The sequence below is a fragment of the Stomoxys calcitrans genome, chromosome 5 (genome assembly GCF_963082655.1).
Source record: "Stomoxys calcitrans chromosome 5, idStoCalc2.1, whole genome shotgun sequence".
In the NCBI taxonomy this organism is placed as follows: domain Eukaryota; kingdom Metazoa; phylum Arthropoda; class Insecta; order Diptera; family Muscidae; genus Stomoxys; species Stomoxys calcitrans.
In genome coordinates this window covers 89,936,044-89,957,119 of record NC_081556.1, presented here as the reverse complement: position 1 = coordinate 89,957,119, position 21,076 = coordinate 89,936,044, and the positions used below count along the sequence as shown (strand labels likewise).

The 21,076-nt window shown below is 40.6% G+C and overlaps 1 protein-coding gene across 1 annotated transcript in view; it reads left to right on the top strand.

Annotated features, from left to right (window-relative positions):
* The window catches only part of LOC106090426 (cyclic nucleotide-gated cation channel subunit A), a 145,174-nt gene that overhangs the window by 5,110 nt on the left and 118,988 nt on the right, over nucleotides 1-21,076 (top strand). The window contains exon 2 of the mRNA XM_013256596.2: nucleotides 1,860-2,811. Within this exon, the coding sequence (XP_013112050.2) occupies nucleotides 1,860-2,811 (952 nt within the window). The remainder of the gene's footprint in view (nucleotides 1-1,859; nucleotides 2,812-21,076) is intronic.

The following is a 21,076-nucleotide window of genomic DNA, read 5'->3' as shown; positions in this document are numbered from 1 at the left end:
GGGGAGGAGACTTTTTCCTCCGTAGTTGGCACATTTCGTATTGTCTCCTTTCTTGTGTACAGGAAATAGTATGCTGAGGTTCCACCATCTAGCCAGATTGCTCACACAAGCTGATGCATACGCCTTATCAGCGTGTCGCCTCTGGTCTTATATAGCTCAGCGGGTAACCCGTTGGCTCCTGCTGCCTTGTTGTTCATCAGTCGGGTGTCTGCTACTTGAACATAATTCTGACTAGGAGGTAAACATTCTATACCATGACAGAGATTGGTTCTGCGGTATCCTCTTCCCCGCCAACGTCGAGAACTAGCAGTTGAGTTAAATGTTTTTTCCATATCCTCAGCATGCTATCTGTGTGAGTTACCAGACTTCCTTATTTATCTCTGTAGGAGGATTTGTCTGCACCAAAGCCATCGGTTTGATATTCATTTCTTTGGTAGAATTTTGGGACTTCACACTGACTCCTGTACATCTCGATTCGCTCACACTCACGTCTTTCCATTTCCTTTTCTTTCTCCGGAATAGACGTTTCTCTTCTCTCCTTTTCTCCCGATACCGCTTCTTCATCTAGCGCGTTGCTACTGATTGCAGGGTTGCTCTATACGCCGCATTATTTGTCGTATTATGGGTTTCTTGGGGAGGGCTTCCTTTGCTCAAGTTCGGATTTCGCGGCATTTTCCATGGAGTGGGCAATGGTTTGCCACTGCGCCATTACATTATCGGAACAAGGAGTGCTTTCATCCAGATGTTGGGCCAGCCGAGCGGAGACGGAGATAGCTGTGAGCACCACACAGGCTGGAACATTGAGGTCCGATCTGTGTGCTGTTCATTGCTGTCACAAGAAGCTTGGCTGCGAGCTACGGAGCGCGTCCACAGGTTGCGGAATGCTCCATACGGAGTAGGTGCAACGGCAGTCGCGGACAATAAGCGGTATCGAGCGGAGAGTCACAGTACGACCGTTGCCACCTGTTACATTTACAGCTTTTCAATGTCTAGCGTCCGTGCAGCGTCAGATCTTACTTTCCTTGCCATGTTCAAACGAGTGCGAATCTTTGCTGCAACAAGGTAATGATTCGAATCTGTATTCGATTCACGGATCGATCGTACCTCTAATACACTGGATAAATGCCTTCCATCTATCACAACGTGATCAATTTGTTTGCTCGAGGTTTGTTCGGGTGACAGCCATGTGGCTTTGTGAATATTTTTATGTTGAAATCTGGTGCGACTAACTACCATGTTTTTTGCCGCGCCGAAATCTATCAGCCTCAACCCATTACCGAACGTTATCTCGTGGAGGCTAAACTTTCCGAATGTTGAACCAAAAATGTCTTCCATCCCTATCTTCGCATTAAAATCTCCCAGAACGATTTTAATATCATAGGCGGGGCAGAGGTCATATCCTCTCTCTAGGCGCTCGTAGAAAATATCTTTTGTCTGCTCGTCTTTGTCTTCCGTCGGGGCATGGGCACATATAAGGCTGATGTTGAAGAATTTGACTTTTATGCGGATTGTGGCTAGCCTCTCGCGTTTGGAGATACATCAAGAAAATCAAGAGCTTATACAGTCTAAACCCTCGACTTTAGCCTTTCTTTTCTTGCTTTTATATATGCCACATTGTTTTTAACTTCACTTTGTAAATTAAGTTATTCTTTGGGTAAAACATCGGTTTTTCAATTTTCCAAAGAAAAGGAAGAGTAACATGACATGATTTCCTTTTTTCCGCAATGCAAACATGCCGGTGATTTGGTTTCCTTCCTATGATCATCATTATCTTATCATTTTACGCTTAAAATACTCGTATTCTTGTGTTCATACATTTAAAATTTTTTTCTTAAATATTTTTTGTCCCCACCAAACAGCCTCTCCCGTCCCATGTACCGTTCCATACGCCACAATAATGGACCATCAGCACAATGCCATACTACAACATTGGGTGGCTCATATCCTTATACCACTGCAACGAGTCATTATGGCAGTAGCACCACCTCGGCCACCAGCACATCCGGTGCTTCCAAACATCAGCAGCAGCAACATCAACAGCAACATCAACAACTGCTGCAGTCTCATGAAACGGGTCAACATCAGCACCAGCAACGTTCCCATCATCACATCATTGGCATTGATGATGATGTTTACACTAATCCAGTTAGCAATGTTACAGCGTATGACGACATGGAAGACAGCACCAGCCTCTTTTCGCCCCTTGCACCCACCAGTACGAGTGGCATGCCCGTTGATACGGCTGTCCTTATAGCCCGAAAACATCGCCTGATGTCTTCCAATTCCAGTGCCACCAACAACAGCCAAATGCACATGACACAGCCTGGAGAGATGATGATGATGGATGTCTCCGATGAGCATCGCCAGCAGCATATGCAGCACTCCTCCTATGTTGGCAGTCAGGCCGCTGTGATACGTTTGCCCCCATCAACGTCACACAAACTATCTTCGACGGCGAAGGCGGCGGCGACCTCTTATTATAATGAAAGTGATGAGGACGATGATTATGCCCAAATTGTTCGATGTTCATCGGGCGACTCGGCGACAGCAGCCAGCATCCGCCAGTCGGTAATTGATCATCAGCGAAGTATACGAAAGCTGGAAAGTTGCGGCAACAACAAGGCACCATTGGATGGCAGCGGCTATGATGTTCCAGAGGCTGAGGCTGATGATGACAACGAACATGTCGATGATGAGGATGAGGACGAAGACGATGCCGAGGAGGATGATGTGAGTAACAGCAATGGCATAAGCACAGATAGAAAAAGAAGAAGAACCAATTACCTGGAAAATGGCAAACGAATGTCACAGGTAAGTAAGTCTTCTGTTGATACCTTAATTTTTTGTTCAGGGCTATTAGGGACTTTTTTAAGCTAATAGAGATTTGAAGTAATCTCGACACGCCCCCCCGTTTTTCACTTCAAAAGCAAGGGCATCTGAAAACCAAAGGATTTGCTTGCTGGAGCTGCTACAATGAAGGCATGATTGATTTCCACAGACACTTAAAGTGAATGGTCTGTTTTGGACATCTCCCTTAACTTTTGGTAAAGACTAAAAAGAAAATCTATGAACTTTATTAGTTTAGTCTGAATATATGTAAAGTAAAGCGCTGCTCTAAATACATAGCCGGCAAAGACAAAAATGACAAGGACATCAATCAAAGCAAATCTGCCTAAAACTATGCATCATGTTAAGCTAATCCTGGGCGTAGACAAACTTTAAGTGATTTGTTTAAGGTTAACTTTGAAGAGGACTTTCAAGCTATTATATCGTTGTTGTTTCATTGATTAAATATATCGTATGGATAAAATAAAATGTTAGCTTTCAGTAAAACCAGGATAAAGGATTCATTGTGGATATAGGACTAAGGCATTTAAAGACAAGTAAAAGTGTTTTATGTTCACCTGGACCTAATCTTATATAACCTCAGTCATGGATGGCATTTGTTTAGTTTTTTGGACGGAATGGGAGGATAATGGGAGGTCATAACAAGAAATCCCAAATTTAGTTTTCTATAATAGGTTAAATTTGTATACCTCCACCAAAGGATGGGGGTATACTAATTTCGTCATTCCATTTGTAACACATCGAAATAGTGATGGATCTGAGAACCAACAAAGTATAAATGTTCTTGATCGTCTTGACATCTTGGGTTAAATCAGTTCATATTCTGGTATAGCTCCCATATAAACCGATTTCGGGTCTTGACTTCTTGAGCCGATAGAGGGCGCAATTATTAACCGATTTGGCTGAAATTTTGCATAAAGTGTTTTGGTTTGATCATTAACAACCGTGGCAAATATGGCTCAAATCGCCTCGTAACCTGATATAGCTCCCATATAAACCGATTTCCGATCTTGATTATTGAACCGATAGAGGGCGCAATTATGAAGTGTTTTGGTCTAACCTTCAACAACTGCTCCAACAACTGCTATAGCTCCCATATAACCCGATTTCGGATCTTGACTTCTTGAGCCGATAGAGGGCGTAATTATTATTCGATTTGGCTGAAATTTTGGATGAAGTGTTTTGGTTTTCTTTAGCCGCTAGAGGGCGCAATTCTTATCCGAATTCCACTTTGGTCTTCAACAACCAAACCAAGAATGGGAATCAGTCGTTCAGCATTATAGGCGCACATTCTAACCTCTGCGCTACGGTGGCCCCCCGTAACTAAATGCATCCTCAGAGAAAGCGTTAATTTCCTTCTTACACTTCAATACAGTTCGTGACCTTACCATCCTGGTTGTTGTAGCCTTATGGCCAGTTTATTGTTTGTAAGTTGTTCACACTCGACGTTCTACCTTTATACCACACCACCTCATGCATTCCATGTTCGCCCGCATCTCCATCTGCAGGACCATATTATGGTCAGGCAGTTTAAAATAGATCTCAGTCCCTGGGTTCTCAATGTAAACCCCCAGGCCCACTCTGTCCTCTAGCTTTGATCCATCCGTTGAGTCTCTCGTCTCACTCCTAAGTGTTTGACCTTGTCAGATATCGTAATCGTCTTATTGAGGAAACGTGGTGGGTTACATTGGCCCACCATCGTCTTGATGCAATACAATATTGAGTATACAGTCCTAGCACTGCCTGATGTTCCAATATACGGATCTTTGCCTATCCTAGTCTTCCAAATCTTAAATAAATGGGCTTTTTGGGAGTAGGTGATGGGCACATTGTCGGCTCCCTGTTCGTTAGGCTGCATTGAGTTTCCTGTCACTGCACTGCCTGATGATTCGATATTAGGTTCATTATCTATCCGTGTCTTCCGAATCTTTAGAAAGCCGTTGATGGTTCCATCATCGGGTCTCTGTTCATAAGGCTGTGTTGAGTCTCTCGTCTCTGCACTGTTTGATGTTTTAATACTAGGATCTTTGCTTATCCTAGTATTCGCCATATTGAGAAAGTCGGTTATTGTCTTCCGTCATTCCTCTGTGCGTTTGGCGGTATTGAGAGTCTTGCCACTGCACTGCCTGATGGTCGAATATGAGGATATGAGTCTTCCCATTCTTGAAAAAGGCAGCTTTGCTCCCGTAGTACGCCATGCCTTCTGCCTTAACCAAACTTGTCACGGAGACTTGCTAAATGCTCACCACAAGGCGAGTTTCCTCCTACTTCTCCTCCCTGCGAAATACCTCCCATTTCTCCACGACCATATGTATATTGGTTTTGCTTGTTTAAGATATCCATCATGGGTTCTCTCGCGAATTTGCCGCCCTCACTTTTAATGATGACCGTCGTCTTTGTGAGCTGGGGGTTATCCAATTTATTCACAAGGGCGAACTTTGCGTGCGGATACTTTCAACGAGCCTTTTGCTGTTGGCAATATATTCTGCTGACTCAAAATGCAGCGTAAAGATGTCCCCTCAATACTCGCAGCTCATGATTTGTATGGGGGACCCCCTTCAGAGTTCAACACATGCCCGAAAACCCGTTAGTTTACCAGATGCTCCACTTGGGACCGATGATCAGCCATAAGCACTGCCGATATCGATTACAACATAAGTCATCTTATATTTGTTGTTGTTGTCTCATCGACCATTTTACCCTTACGTAGCAAACTTTTGGAAGTCACAGTCCTCTATGAAGTCTTGCCGTGCGCGCTTCCTTCGTTTCTGTTTGTTCCGACTTTGTCTCCCTCCGCAGGATACTATCTAGAGTCTCAATTGTGGGAGGTCTGACTTGGTATACTCAGAGTACTTGAAAGCGGGGACCTCTTTCTTCTTCAGCGTCTTTACAGTGTTATGCTCTTCGGGAGATCTGATTCTTTTTCCAGCTTCCGGAGAAGTGCCTGGAATATCAGTTCTATCCCTTACAGCATCCTGCATTTTCGCCCGATTGAGCTGCTGGTTCATACTCTTCTGTTTTTTTCGTCGAGCCCCGTATTGTTTTTTCGGTGTTCTTGTGGGTTTAACAAAGCCCTCGCTCAATTCTGCGGTCATACCGCTGTCCTCATTGTCGCTGTCACTGCTTGAATCTGAATTGGAAATACCACCTTTACTTAAAGGCTGGGGACGAAATGTGCATCCCTCTGATTTATCCGTCTTTTTCTCATTTATTAGGTTAAGTTAGGTAAGGTGAAAAGAGGGTGCAGATATTAATCCGCCCCATGCCACTATGTACATACACCTAAGCCAGCACTCGGCTTGTTGTGTGCTCTAAAATCTATTTTAAGTTAGGAATTACGTGCTACTTACAAAATCCCTAATTATTTTAATATCACTCCCCTAAGTTGATTCATGTCTGATATTGTGTCTCCACCTAAGTACCGGTATCTGTTAGACAACGACAAAGGAAATGCTCCAACGTCTCATCATCTTTTCTGCATGCACCGATTTTACATAAGTGAGTTTGTAATCCTATCTGTCCCGTTTGATACCAATAGCTATACTGACCTCTTTCTTGCTTCCTTTCAGTAATAGCCTAGTCTTCTCACGGTCTGGATCCCCCCATAGGATTTTCGCCGTCCTACCGACCGTTTCGCTGTTCCACAATGTTGCATGCACATTTTTAGCCCACTCCCTTAACTCGGACTGAGTCGACCCGATAGACTTCGGGTTAACCAAGTTTATTGATGGCAGTCCTCTGGCCTTCACCGCCAAATAGTTTCCCCTTACTCCGTTATGGCCGACGCAATAGGTAGTACCTATTCCGAGATACTGATATTTTTTGAGTAGCGAAATGAAAACACTTCCGCTGGTCTCAACGGGTACTTAGCGTATACCAATTTGCTTTTAATTTTCGTAATAATCATTTACAAATTTACCCCTCAAACCGTATTGGTGGTCTTGGGGTGTTATTTTGTGAGTTGACAGTTCATACCGCCAATTTTTGGCCATATCTTTCTAAACTACTACTACTGTCGTAGTGATGTAGTGTAGCGAATGACTCAGAACTATATTATCTTAACGATTGGTGGTCCAAATTGCATATTTCCCTTTGAAAATTCCATTAAGGTACAGGGACAAACTTCTCACATATCAATGAGTGCTGTCCGATTCACGTACGACAATTTGTCCGCATAGGCCTGTAGGACAATTTGTTTGAGATACTAATGATTAATGATGACTTGTAGGTAAAATTGCAAATTGCAAATTTCGCCCATTATGGAACAGGGGCAAACTTCTCACATATAAATGAAGGCAGTCCGTTTAAGTTTAAGCTAAATGATGAGGATCCACTTTTTTTTGATATAGCTGTCATATAAACCGATCTTGGATCTTGACTTCTTGAGTCTCTAGAGAGCGCAATTCTCATTCGATTTGGCACAAATTTTGTACAAAGGCTTCTCTCCTGACCTTCAACATACGTGTCTAATATGGTCTGAATCGATCGTGAGCTTGATACAGCTCCCATATAAACCCATCTACCGATTTTGCTTCTTGAGCCTCTACAAGGCGCAATTCTTATCCGAATGAACTGAAATATTACACAATGACTTCTACAATCTTCAGCATTCATTTATGGTCCGAATCGGACTATAACTTTGTATAGCTCCAATAGCATAACAGTTGTTATTCAATATTCTTTGTTTGCCTAAAAGAGATACCGCGCATAGAACTCTACAAATGCGATTCATTGTGGAGTGTATATAATTCGGTCTGGACGAATCTTATATACCGAAATCGAAAAAAACACAAAATTTAATAAAGTTTATTAAAAATCATGAGAGAAATCATTGTACCATTGCAAACAATCGGATGAAATTTCGCCCTCTATAGGCGTAGTGTATCTTATAGGATACATTCAGTGTCCGATTGCCTATTTCTGTTCAATTTTGCAATAAATAGAACTTTGCCGATAGCATCGATAGGAAAAATGTCAATCGATATTCAGACAAAATATAGAATATCAATAGTTTCAATATTTTGCCATCACTACTTGTGGGTAGCAGGGCATGGAGGTAAAATGCAAATGCAAATTTTGCCCATGAACAATCCACTTCTCACATATAAATGAGTGCAGTCCGATTCAAGTTTAAGCTCAATGATAAAGGGCCTCCTTTTTATAGCCGAGTCCGAACGGCGTGCCGCAGTGCGACAGCTCTTTGGAGAGAAGTTTTACATGGCCAAGTACCTCATAAATGTTGCCAGCATTAGGAGGGGAAAAACCACCGCTGACAATTTTTTCTGATGGTCTCGCCAGGATTTAAACCCAGGCGTTCAGCGTCATAGGCGGACATGCTAACCTCTGCGCTACGGTGGCATGGAGGTGGGCTGTATTATTATTTCACACCTGTATTGAAATTGTTTGAATTTTCTATTCAAACTTGTCACAGCTCTTATATACATCTATTCTCGCAAATTAATTTGTAATCTTTCCCATTGTATATCTAAGACAGAATGAAGTATCCAAAAGATATCATCAGTTGTGCTTAGGCCTAAACGAAATATGTATGAATAATTCTATTGTGGTCTTTTTTCCTAACCAAATGCCATGTCAATCAATTTCTCTTTAAGTTGTTAAGTCATAAGGAAAAAAAGAAAACAAAAAAGAACTACCGGCTAAATTTTTTTTTGTTAATGTCTGTAATTCGTTACATTCCATGGAAATGTTCACTTTGCCAATTTTAGGCAAAACAAGCATTAAACGTAATAAAATCCAGATTTTTTTTTTACCCCGCATAGGAGAAGCAAGCAAAAACATTTCTATTTTATGGCTTATTTAACACGATTTGCTTCTTTATATTCAAGGCATCTTTGAAATGTTGTAACAGATTTTCTATGACTGACAAAAGCCAGGATTTTGAAATGGATTGTTTTCCATTTTATGTTTGTGTGTGTGTGTGTGTGTGTACATATGTGCTCTTTTTTTTGCCATTGTGTATTTTTTTTCTTTTTCTACTTTTAGAGATTTAATGAGGTTTAAATGCTGTTGTTGTTGTTGCTATTTTAAAGGGAGCAAGGAGATATCGCTTATAAAATATGCACACTGATTTTCATGCTCCTCCATTGAGGGGGAGAATTGAATGGCATTGAATGAAAGCATTTCCATTACTTTTCATTCGCCCTAGGATGGGGAGAAAGAGAGAGAGAGAGAGGGGAATAGTATGAAATATTTATTATTCCATCTAAAGTGAAATACGATTTGCTATCCAAAAAGGTTCACATTTCAATGGATATTAAATGATAATTTTATACTAAAATTTTGTATTTTGCGAAGAAGAAGTTACCTTCTACATATGTTAGCAGGGGTTGAATTCAAGGGAGGCTTCAATTGTTATAGCGCGTGGTGGCGTATGTGTTTTGTGTGCAAAAATATGACTCATACGTGACATGGGGCGATAAAGAATCAAAGCATCACAATGCTGTTGGCTTTGACGAACAGTCAGCCTTTTAAACGTATGCGCTTGACACAGCTTTTTCAATAAAGCAAATGTTAATCTTTGGAGAAGATTTTCACCCACCAATTGATAATGATTCGTTGGGCTGCATACGAATGAAATTGTGTGCTTGAGTCAAAAGACCAGCTATGGTTTAAATTATCCATAGATTTGGTTTTCATTAAGAGATAGTCATTTATATGGTTTATGAGAGATATTTAAGAGTTCATTGAGACCTTTTAATACGATATTCTTTTCCACAAACTAATAGTTTGATTCAAAACCTGTTAAGTGACTGTCATGGTTAAATCGAATGCAATATGTCTTAAAATAGATGCTACTCTCATTAGTTGAAACGTACAACTTGAAAACGGTTCAACTGATTAGACTATTACACCTCCGAAAGTGAAAAAAAGCTTCACTGGACTTGTTTTCATTGAAACAATATCGATACAAGGCATTTTTATACCCACCACCTAAGGATGGGGGTATATTCATTTTGTCATTCTGTTTGCAACACATCGAAATATCCATTTACGACCCTATAAGGTATACATATTCTTGATCAGCGTAAAATCTAAGACGATCTACATATGTCCGTCCGTCTGTCTGTTGAAATCACGCTACAGACCGATCCGCCGATTTAGGGTCCTAGGCCCATAAAAGCCACATTTATCATCCGATTTTGCTGAAATTTGGCACAGTGAGTTAAATAGAGCTCCTCAATGTCCTTCTACAATTTGGCTCAAATCGGTTCAGATTTGGATATAGCTGCCATTAGAACGATCCGCCGACTTAGGGTCTTAGGCCCATAAAAGCCGTATTTATTATCCGATTTTGCCAAAATTTGGAACAGTGAGTTGTGTTAGGCCCTTTGACATCCTTCGTCAATTTGGCCCAGATCAGTCCTGATTTGGATATAGTTGCCCTATAGACCGATCTCTCGATTTAAGGTTTTGGGCCCATAAAAGGCGCATTTATTATCCGATTTTGCCGAAATTTGGGACATTGAGATGTGTTAGGCCCTTCGACATCCTTCTCCAATTTGGCCCAGATCGGTCCAGATTTGGATATAGCTGCCATATAGACCCATATCTGGATTTAAAGTCTTGGCTCCATAAAAGACGCATTTTTAATCCGATTTCACTGAAATTTGACACATTGTCTTCATGTTAGGCTTTTCGACATCCATATCGTATATGGTTCAGATCGGTTTATTTTTAGATATGGCTACTTAAAAGATAAAAATTTTGTTATATACAATTGAACAATGACTTGTACTTATTAGTATTTGGTGCAAATCGGAATATATTTCGATATAGCTGCTGTGGGGCATGAGGTATGCATTTTTCACCGAGGTGGTGGTTATCCAAAGTTCGGCCTAGCCGAACTTATTGCCTTTTTACTTGTTTTTTATCGATTATATCCCACTGTGTGATGTAATAACGCCTTAAAAATCACATGAAAGTTTGCAGTGAATGTTTTCATCAAGCAAATTCTGGAAAAATGTAAAAAACCATCTTAAAGCTCAACCATATCATGCACAAAAAATAATTAAACTAAATTTTAGCTCGATATTTTCGATGTTAAATGCTTTAGCATGACTACAATTGATAGACGGACGGAAAGACATCAAAAGTTTTCTAAAATTTTGCAAATTTATACAGGGTATTTGCTCCAGAAGGCCAAAAAGGTCAAAAGTGGTTGAGTAATTCAGTGAAGTTTCTAAAATTCTTTAAAACCATTTTCTTTTTTCCCCTCATGCAAGTTTATATTTTCCAATATTTGGATGAAGTCTCGTTATTTTAAAATATCCGCTTCAACGCAAATTTACTCTATAGCCCATATTTCAAGGCTGCATTTTTACATCGCATTTAAACCAATAAGAAATTGGATATTTGCCATACATGCACTATGAAGCAATCTGACTACACGACACTTGTAAACTGATGTTGATGATTTGGTCGACGTAGCGGCCAAGAATCCTCCCCCATCGGAGTTGTGATGATGCGAAATTTAATTCGAATGCAGTTGCATCTGTTTCTTTTGCCATTTTGAGACCATTAACTGAGATGCCATTAAAAACAAAACGTCTGTTTCTGCTTGAGGAGAAGCAGAGTATTAAAGTCAATATATGAACTGACCATTGGGAGCAAGGACACTTGAGTTGAGGAAAAGTTAAAAGAGCAATTGTTTGCGGGGGCGCTCAACAAAATGCCACATACACAAATTGTCGCTGAATATCTATTTGATTTTCTTTGCTTTTTAATGCTGTTCGCATTGCTGTGATGCCAGTGCCGTTGTGACTGCAGTCATGTCCATCCAACTCTTTGTTAATGTTATCGGGCTGTGTCAATGGCATGTCCTCTATGTGGACTTTTTCCAAATCTACTGGGACGTAATAGTCGCAGTCGTTGTTGACTTTTTGTGAATTTTGAGTTTTCTTTTATTTTTATTGATTTTTCCTTTGTCCTCGCGTGCCCTTGCTATGACGACTCTGTTTATCTGTTGTCCCCATGTTTTTTTTCGCATTGCATATATGTACCATACCAAATATTGAAAGTGTTTCAGCTCAAATTAAAATGAATTTTTTATTGTAGATTTGGTTTTGTTCGCAATTTGTTCAAAAAGTTTTAGACACAATCACTATATGTATATAGGAAGCTAAAGTTTTTTTGTATCAGTGAGTTAGTTTTCATGTTTGTCTTTTCGAAACAATTTTATGTAGCTAAGAACTCCCGGCCAGATAGTTTTGTTCACATACTTCGAAATTTGCGAATAGTAGCAACCACACACACCAATTTCTCTTGAGGTGGTTCACGTAAATTCAGCTTAATGTCGTCATATAAATCAAAGCCGCAATTTAGCTTCAGCTCAACTTCGCTTAGGTTAGATTTAGATAGGGTTAAAAGTGGGTGCAGATATTAATCCGCCCCATCCACCCATATGGACATACTCCTAAGCCAGTAATCGGCTTGTTGTGCGCTCTTAATACTAAAAAAGTAACCTCGAAAAAGAAAAGCCAAGTAAGAAATTCAGTGCTACTTACAAAATCCTTACTTGCCACGCCTCTAAGTTGGCACCTAAGTGCCGGTATCTGTTAGCCACGAAAGCCAGGCAATGACATAGGAAATGCTCTAAAGTCTCATTATCTTCCCTGCATGCCCTATACAGGCTTTCACTAGCAGCACCAATTATGCATAAGTGAGCTGGTAGTCCTATATGTCCCGTTATGATACCGAAAGCTATACTGACCACCTTCTTACTTCCTTTCAGTAATAGCATAGATCTCCTCATAGAATTTTCACTGTCCTACCGACAGTTTCGCTATTTCACAGGGTTACATGCGCATTCGTTGCCCACGCCCTTAACTTGGACTGCGTCAACCCGAAAGGCTTCGGGTTAACCAAGTTTATTGACGGCAGACCTCTGGCCATTACTGCCAAAACGTCTGCTTTCCCATTCCCTGTTACTCCGTTGAGGCCCGGCACCCAAACGATGCGGATCGTGCCTCCAACAGAAAATTTCCTTCTTACATTCCAAGGCTATTCGTGACCTTATTGTCCTGGTTGTTATTGCCCTCATGGCTAGTTTATTGTCCGTAAAGATGTTCACACTCAATGTCCTCGCGGGAAGACCACAACATCTCACGCATTCCGTGATCGCCCAGATCTCTGCCTGCAGGATCTTATTATGGTCAGGTAGTCGGAAACAGATCTCAGTCCCTGCATTCTCAATGTAGACCCCCAGGCTCACTCTTTCCTCTACCTTTTATCCATCTGTGCAAGATGATCTTCCAGATGGCAATACTAAGGTTCCGTCAGTCTAAGACAGTGCCGCAGTCAGCAGTCTCTTGCAATCGACCTCAAGTGTTTTCTCATGTATCCGACCGGAAACCTCTTCCTTTCCTTCCAGGTTTCCTATCGCCACCTTGATTATACCGCTATGGTATGAGCTGCTCCCATCCTCAATTCATTCTGCCATCGCCTTAAGTCTCATATTCTGTGTGTCTATGGGTCGGATAGAATAGTCTCCTGTGCCATAGTGGACGTGAACCTTATCGCTCCACCTATACCGAGACAACATGTTCTCTGAACATAATGTATTATCCTTACGCTGTACTTTTTCACCATCGCGGTCCACCATACCGAGGCGTATGTAAGTATCGGTCTAATCACGCTCCTGTAGACTCAGTGGACTATCGTCGGATTTAGTCCCCATTTTAAGCCTACGGCCCGTCTGTATAGTGCCCAATATCTGTGAGCCTTCTCAGTATGCTCCTGAATGTGACACTTCCAATTCAGTTTCCTGTCCAAAATCAAACCTAAGTATTTGACCTTGTCCGATATCAAAATCATCTTATTGAGGAAACGTGATGTATCAAACTGGCCCACCTTCGCCTTCCTCTTGATCAGGCAGATTGAGTCTTCTCTGGGTTAACATTGAGACCTCTAGGTCGAGCCCAGTCGTGTGCCATCTGTAAGACCCTTTCGGCACTTCTGCATAGCTGGTTCAGATCCGTACCCCTTAGAAGTATTATGACATCGTCTGCGTAGCAGATTGGTTGAAATCCCTCCTCAGTCAGCATCCGTAATAGGTCATTTATGGTGGTCACCCATAAAAGTGGCACTAAAATGCCCCCCTGTGTCATACACTGTGCTACTTTCTCCCTTATATTTATATCATGGGACATGCATGCTGTCTGTATTTGAGCAGTTCGCTGGTTGTCCTACTTTTTCTTATGGTATCCATAATAATTTCCATGATTTTGAGTAGAAAGGATGTAAGGCTTATTGGTCTGTAGGCCTTTGGTGTCGCATAACTTGCATTGCCGCGCTTGGGTATAAGTACCCCCCTCTTTCCAGCTTCCGTAAAAGTGCAGTTCTATCCCTTCCATCATCCTACACTTTCGCCCGATTGCACTGCCGGTGCAGTCTCATCTGTCTTCTTCGTCTTGCTCCTGATCGGTTTCTCGGTCTGCTTGTGAGTTTAGCAAAGCCATCGCTCATTGCTGCCGTCATCTCGCTGTCTCCGTCTCTCGATTCGGCTGCTATGACTGTTTCATTGACACTGTCGCTGTTTAAATCTGAATCGGAAACACCACCTTTAGATAAAGGCTGTAGAGGAACTTGACATCTCTCGGGCTTATCCGTCTCTTCCTCTATTGTTTGACGACTTGTTGTGCGCTTGAGCATTAATCTCGACTGCAGGTGAAAAGGCACCCACACCATTAGAAGGGGAGGACAACATTCTACGGTCTGACACCACCATCGCAGCTGTTAAGTCTTTGCAGTCCATTTTGAGTCTACTCCAAAAAGGCTTTAAAATTGTTCGTAGTAGGTAGTACCTATTCCGAGATACGAATATTATTTTTTGAGGAGCGAAATGAAAACACGTTCGCTTCACTCCACACTCTACTGCTCTGCATTTAAAGACTGTTTCATTCGAAATACTGACCTGTGACCTTTATGTATACTCTTGATCGACTTGACATTCTCAGTCGATCTAGCCAAGTCCGTCCGTCCGTCTGTCCGTTTGTCGAAATTACGACACAGTTCGAACGAATAAGGATATCCGATTGAAATTTTGTACTGATACTTTTCATCGATGTGGGTAAATGGGTATTGCAAATGGGTCGTATCATGTAGAATTTATGTGGGGGCTATATCCAGCCCCCACATAAATTAATCCCCAGTTTTGACTTCTTGAACTCATAGAAACCTGAAATGAAACTGATTATTAACTCAGTTTGTGTTTGAATTATTTTGCAACAATGAAATTGGGAATTGGTTGCGGTTGCTATGGTCCCAAGTAGTCATATCTAGGAATAGGTATTTAAGGGGCCTTCATCAGTATATAGACCGATTCGGATCATTCTTGGCACGGACGCTGGAAATGAAAACAGAAGTCTTTGTTTCAAATTTCTAGCAAATACTTCTGTTTTCATTTCCAGCGTCCGTGCCAAGAATGATCCGAATCAGTCTATATACTGATGAAGGCCCCTAAAATATCTTTTCCTAGATATGACTACTTGGGACCACAGCAGCCGCAACAAATTTAGAATTTCATTGTTGCAAAATAATTCAAATACATCGATTTTAACACAAATTACTGCTTAAATTTTAGCCTAATCAGGCTATAAGTTCAGATTTTTGGGCCTAAGACCTTAAATCGGAAGATCGGTCCATGTGGGGCTATATTAAGATATAGTCCGATTTGGAGAATATACGGCACAGATATCGGGCATCTTAACACAAATCATTGTGCCGAATTCCAACCAAATCGGGTTATAAATAGAGCTTTTACTAGCCTAAGGCCCTAAATCGGGAAATCGGCCTTTATGGGGGCTATGTAAGGATATAGCTCGACGTAGCCATAGTCGTAAAAAAAGCTCCCATATAAACCGATTGCCCAATTCGACTTCTTGAGCCTCTGGGTCAGGAGCCAATATTTGGCTGATATTTTAAATATGGCATATTTTTATCAAGTTCAAATAGTTTGTATTTGTAGATCTATCCCCTTTATATTTGAAAAAGTCATACAAAGAGTCATAAGATTGAGCCCAGCCAAACTTAAAGAGCTTTTACTTTCTTTCATCTAAATTTTCATAGCTTTAAAAAATGTTACAAAGGAATTTCTAATTACGCTTCTATGCTTGATATGATGATATGATTTAATGCCCATCAACCATCCTTTATGAAACAATTCGACAAAATGCTGCCCCACTCCCGCTTAGGCATTCCGCAAAAATCATTTCAAGGGAAAAAGATGACTACGTGCATGTGTATCACATTTATGGCATTGGTAACTGTCATCTTCAAGTCAATCAAAATTTCTTAAGAAAAATTATTATCAAACAAAAGAAATCATTGTTGTTACACGCTTAATGTTAAATCCTCCTATCTGAGAAATGCGTTCTTATTTCACCCTAAGTGGAAAAAGTAGCACAGTAAAGAAAAACATGTGAAAGTGTGCTAAGTTCGGCCGGGCCGAATCATAAATACCATCCACCATGAATCGCATTTATCAAGTTCTTTGTTCGATATCTCTTTAAAACACGGGCCGATTTGGCTCATTTACAATCCCAACCGACCTACACCAATAGGAAGTATTTGTGCAAAATTTCAAGCATCTTGCTTCACTCTTTCGAAAATTTGCGTGCTTTCAACAGACTGACGAACATGGCTTAATCGACTCAAAATATAATGACTATCAAGAGATGTATACTTTATAGTGCCTTACACTTATTATTCGATGTGTTACAAACGGAATGAAGAAATTAGTATACCCCCATCCTATGCTGGAGGGTATAAAAACAAACGTCTTATACCATAACAATGATGAGGCTTAAGTATAAAACTCTATTATTTCGAGGAAAAATCAACCACCGTCATTGGGAAAATATCAGCAATGGACGTAATATATTGGTTTCAGCATAAGATTGATGAAATACTGAAGGAAAACAACAGGCAACATTAATGATAGGGTATATCCTGTTCCTGTGGGAACGATGAGAGGAAGATGCCTTCTAGTTACTACAATTGAACCATTCAGACAAGTTCTCATAGAAATAAGAACCTAAAGTGGAACTCCTTCTGACTGTCAGTGCGGGACAAACACACAGCAGATGTTCTATAGCAGAGGTGGGCACACATTTTGGATATGCATGAGTGATTTAAATTATTTTACTCAACACTCGAAATAAAATAGCAATGCGATCAATGCCAAAATGGTTCGAAAAAAAAAAAATACTTCATGAAACTTAATTATACCCACCACTATAGGAAAGGGGGTATATCCATATATTAGTCATTCCATTTGTAACACATCGCAATATGCATCTATCCCATAAAGTATATAAAAGGTGGGTTTTTTAAAAGCTATAGAAAACAAGTAAAAGCGTGCTAAGTTCGGCCGGGCGAATCTTATATACCCTCCACCATGGGTCGCATTTGTCGAGTTCTTTTCCCGGCATCTCTTCTTAGGCAAAAAAGGATAAAAGAAAAGATTTGCTCTGCTATTAGAGCGATATCAAGTAAGAGTCCGGTTTGGACCACAATTAAATTATATGTTGGAGACCTGTGTAAAATGTCAGCCAATTCGTATAAGAATTGCGCCCATTGGGGCTCACGAAGTAAAATAGAGAGAACGATTTATATGGGATCTGTATCGGGCTATAGACCGATTCAGACCATAAAAAACACGTATGTTGATAGTCAAGAGAGGATCCGTCGTACAAAATTTCAGGCAAATCGGATAATAATTGCGACCTCCAGAGACTCAAGAAGTCAAGATCCCAGATCGGTTTATATGGCAGCTATATCAGGTTATGAACCGATTTAAATCTTATTTGACACAGTTGTTGAAAGTTAAAATAAAATACGTCATGCAAAATTTCAGCCAAATCGGATAGGAATTGCGCCCTCTAGAGGCTCAAGAAGTCAAGTCCCCAGATCTGTTTATATGACAGCTATATCAGGTTATGAACTGATTTGAACCATACTTGGCACAGTTCTTGGATATCATAACAAAATACTTCGTGCAAAAATTCATTCAAATCGGATAAGAATTGTGCACTCTAGAGACTCAAGAAGTCATGACACAAGATCGGTTTATATGACAGCTATATCAGGTTATGAACCGATTTGGCACACTTGTTGGACATCATAACAAAACACGTCGTGCGATATTTTCTTTCAATCGGATAAGAATTGCGCACACTAGAGGGTCAAGAAATCAAGACCCAAGATCGGTTTATATGACAGCTATATCAGGTTATGAACCGATTTGGCACACTTGTTGGACATCATAACAAAACACGTCGTGCGAAATTTCATTCCAATCGGATAAGAATTGCGCACTCTAGAGGCTCAAGAAGTCAAGACCCAAGATTGGTTTATATGGCAGCTATATCAAAACATGGACCCATTTACAATACCAACCGACCTACACTAATAACAAGTATTTGTGCAAAATTTCAAGCAGATAGCTTTACTCCTTCGGAAGTTAGCGTGCTTTCGACAGACAGACGGACGGAGGGACAGACGGACGGACATGGCTAGATCTACATAAAATGTCGCGACGATCAAGAGTACATATACTTTATGGGGTCTCAGACGCATACTTCGAGGTGATACAAACAGAATGACGAAATTAGTATACCCCCTCCTATGGTGGAGGGTATACAAATTGCTTATGATTTTAATGAAATCACATATGAACACCGAGACAAATTTATTCAAATTTAAAATGACTTATTTTTATACCCTCCACCATAGAATGGGGGTATAATAATTTCGTCATTCTGTTTGTAACACCTCAAATTATGCGGTTGAGACCCCATCTTAAATATAGAAATCAATTTGTGTTTGTTTGTAGGTTTTTTTGTTTGTTTGTTTGTTTGTGTGTTCCTTATAGACTCAGAAACGGCTGAAACGAATTTCTTGAAATTTTCACAGATGGTGCATAATGATCCCATGGTGAAAATAAGGTACTACATTTTTTGATATCTGAAGGGGGGCGGACCTTCCCCCTTACCGTAATTTTCAGAAACTCCAGATCTCGGAGATGGGTGGTGCGATTTAAGCGAAATTTTGTGTGCTCTCATATAGTACCCTAAAAATAAAAATTTGGTATCCAAATTTCGGATGGGGGGCCGCCCCACCCCAAAACGTACCCAATATTTATATACACCAATCACGACAATATAGGACTCAAATGAAAGGTATTTAGGATCAGAAAATGTATCTGACATCCAATTATCGGACCAAGTGCTAGGGGGACCACCCCAAAACACTCCCTGAATCGGACATATTTACCGATCATGGCAATATGGGACTCAAAAGAAAGGTATTTGCGAGTAGAATACGAATCTGATATCCAAATGTGGGACCACGTTTCTGGGGGTCCACCCCTTTCCCAAAACACCCCCCAAACAGGACTTATTTACTGACCATGGGAATATGGGGCTTAAATAAAAGGTATTTGAATGCAGAATACCAATCTGACATCCAAATATGGGACCAAGTGTTTGGGGGGCCGCCTCTCCCTAAAAACATCCCCCAAAGGGGACAAATTTACAACCATAGCAATATGGGGCTCAAATGAAAGGTCTTTGGGAGTAAAGCACGAATCTGATATCAATATTCGGCAAAAGTGTCTGTGGGCCCACGCCACCTCCGCAACACCACCCAAATAGTAAGTATTTTCTGACTATTGCAATATGAGGCTCAAATAAGAGGGTTTTTAAAGTGTAACACGAATCCGATATATATTTTCAAGGCTAACTCACTGCGTGGCCGCCCATCCCCCCAAAACATCCCCAAGCCGGTCATGTTTGCCGACTATGGAAATATGGGGCTCAAATTAAAGGTATGTGGGAGTAGACCACGTATCTGATATCAACATTAAGGGCCAACTGTCTTGCGGACGTCCCACCACAATAACAACCCCAAATAGGACGTATTTGCTCACCAAGACAATTTGGGTTTTAAAGAGAGTGGAACTAAATATTCATAGTTTTTAGGGCCAATACCCCAAACCGGACATATTTGCTGACTTTTGCAATAAGGAATTTAAATGAGATTAGAAAACGAATTTGATGTCCAATTTTGAGGCCAATGGCAATATAGGGTTCAAATAAATGACATATAGATATATGAGAATAGAGCAAGTTGCTGATATATTTTTCGGGCTTAGTGTTTGAGGGACCAGAATTGATACCCATTTTCGGAACCAATTTTCTGGGGGTCTACCCCATTCCCAAAATAACACACAAACAGCAATTTTTTAGGGACCATCGCAATATGCGGCTCAAATAAAGGTATTTGGGATTAGAATACGAATTTGATATTCAAATGTTGGACCATGTATTTAGGGGATCACCCCTTTCCCAAAACACACCCAAGGGGAAAAAATTTTTCGAGCATGCCAATATGTGGCTCAAATGAAAGGTATTTGAGATTAGATTTGGGGGACGCCTCATCCTGTAAACTCCCCTAAACCAATGGCAATATGGGGTTTAAATAAATGGTATTTGTAAGAAGAGCACGATGCTGATATTTTTTCAGGGCCAAGTGTCTGGGGGACCGCCTCACCCCCGAAAACACCCCTAAATCAGACATCATGAGAATAACGAGCTGAAATAAAGTATTTTAAGAATGGAGTAAACCTTACATCCAAACTTAAATTCGTAGACCAATACAGATTATATGGGATTCAGATAAAGGTACTTATATTGTTAAACTGTTAGTCAAGTTAGCATGGTATTTCACTAAAGATCTTTAATTATCGAAAATAAATATTCCAAGGAAAATGTTTTTCCATAAAAAGTAGAAGAAGGCGCAGCGGAGCGGGCCCGGGTCAGCTAGTACTCATATGTATGTACTTAATGGGGACGCAGATGAATATACACGTTGCCAACAGTCCCATCCTAAGGTGGTGGGTATAAAAATTAGCCTTTCCTATACACCACCTGGGGAAATGAGCGTTAAAATTTTTCTCCCTACGATCTTGTGGCATCTATGGAAAATAAACTATAGCGGCATTCCAGATCAGTTCATGATCAAATCTTAGGATTGGTGTCTATCATCCATCCGGTAAATTGCATTAACATTCGTTCGTCATTCAATTTCCAATACCTTTCATAATACAATATAAGCCGTTCTGCCCACACCTTTTTTTAACCAGGTTATAGGGAGTGTAGCTTTACTTCGTGTCTATTGAAAGACCATTCTTTAAGCGTGGGCCACAGCA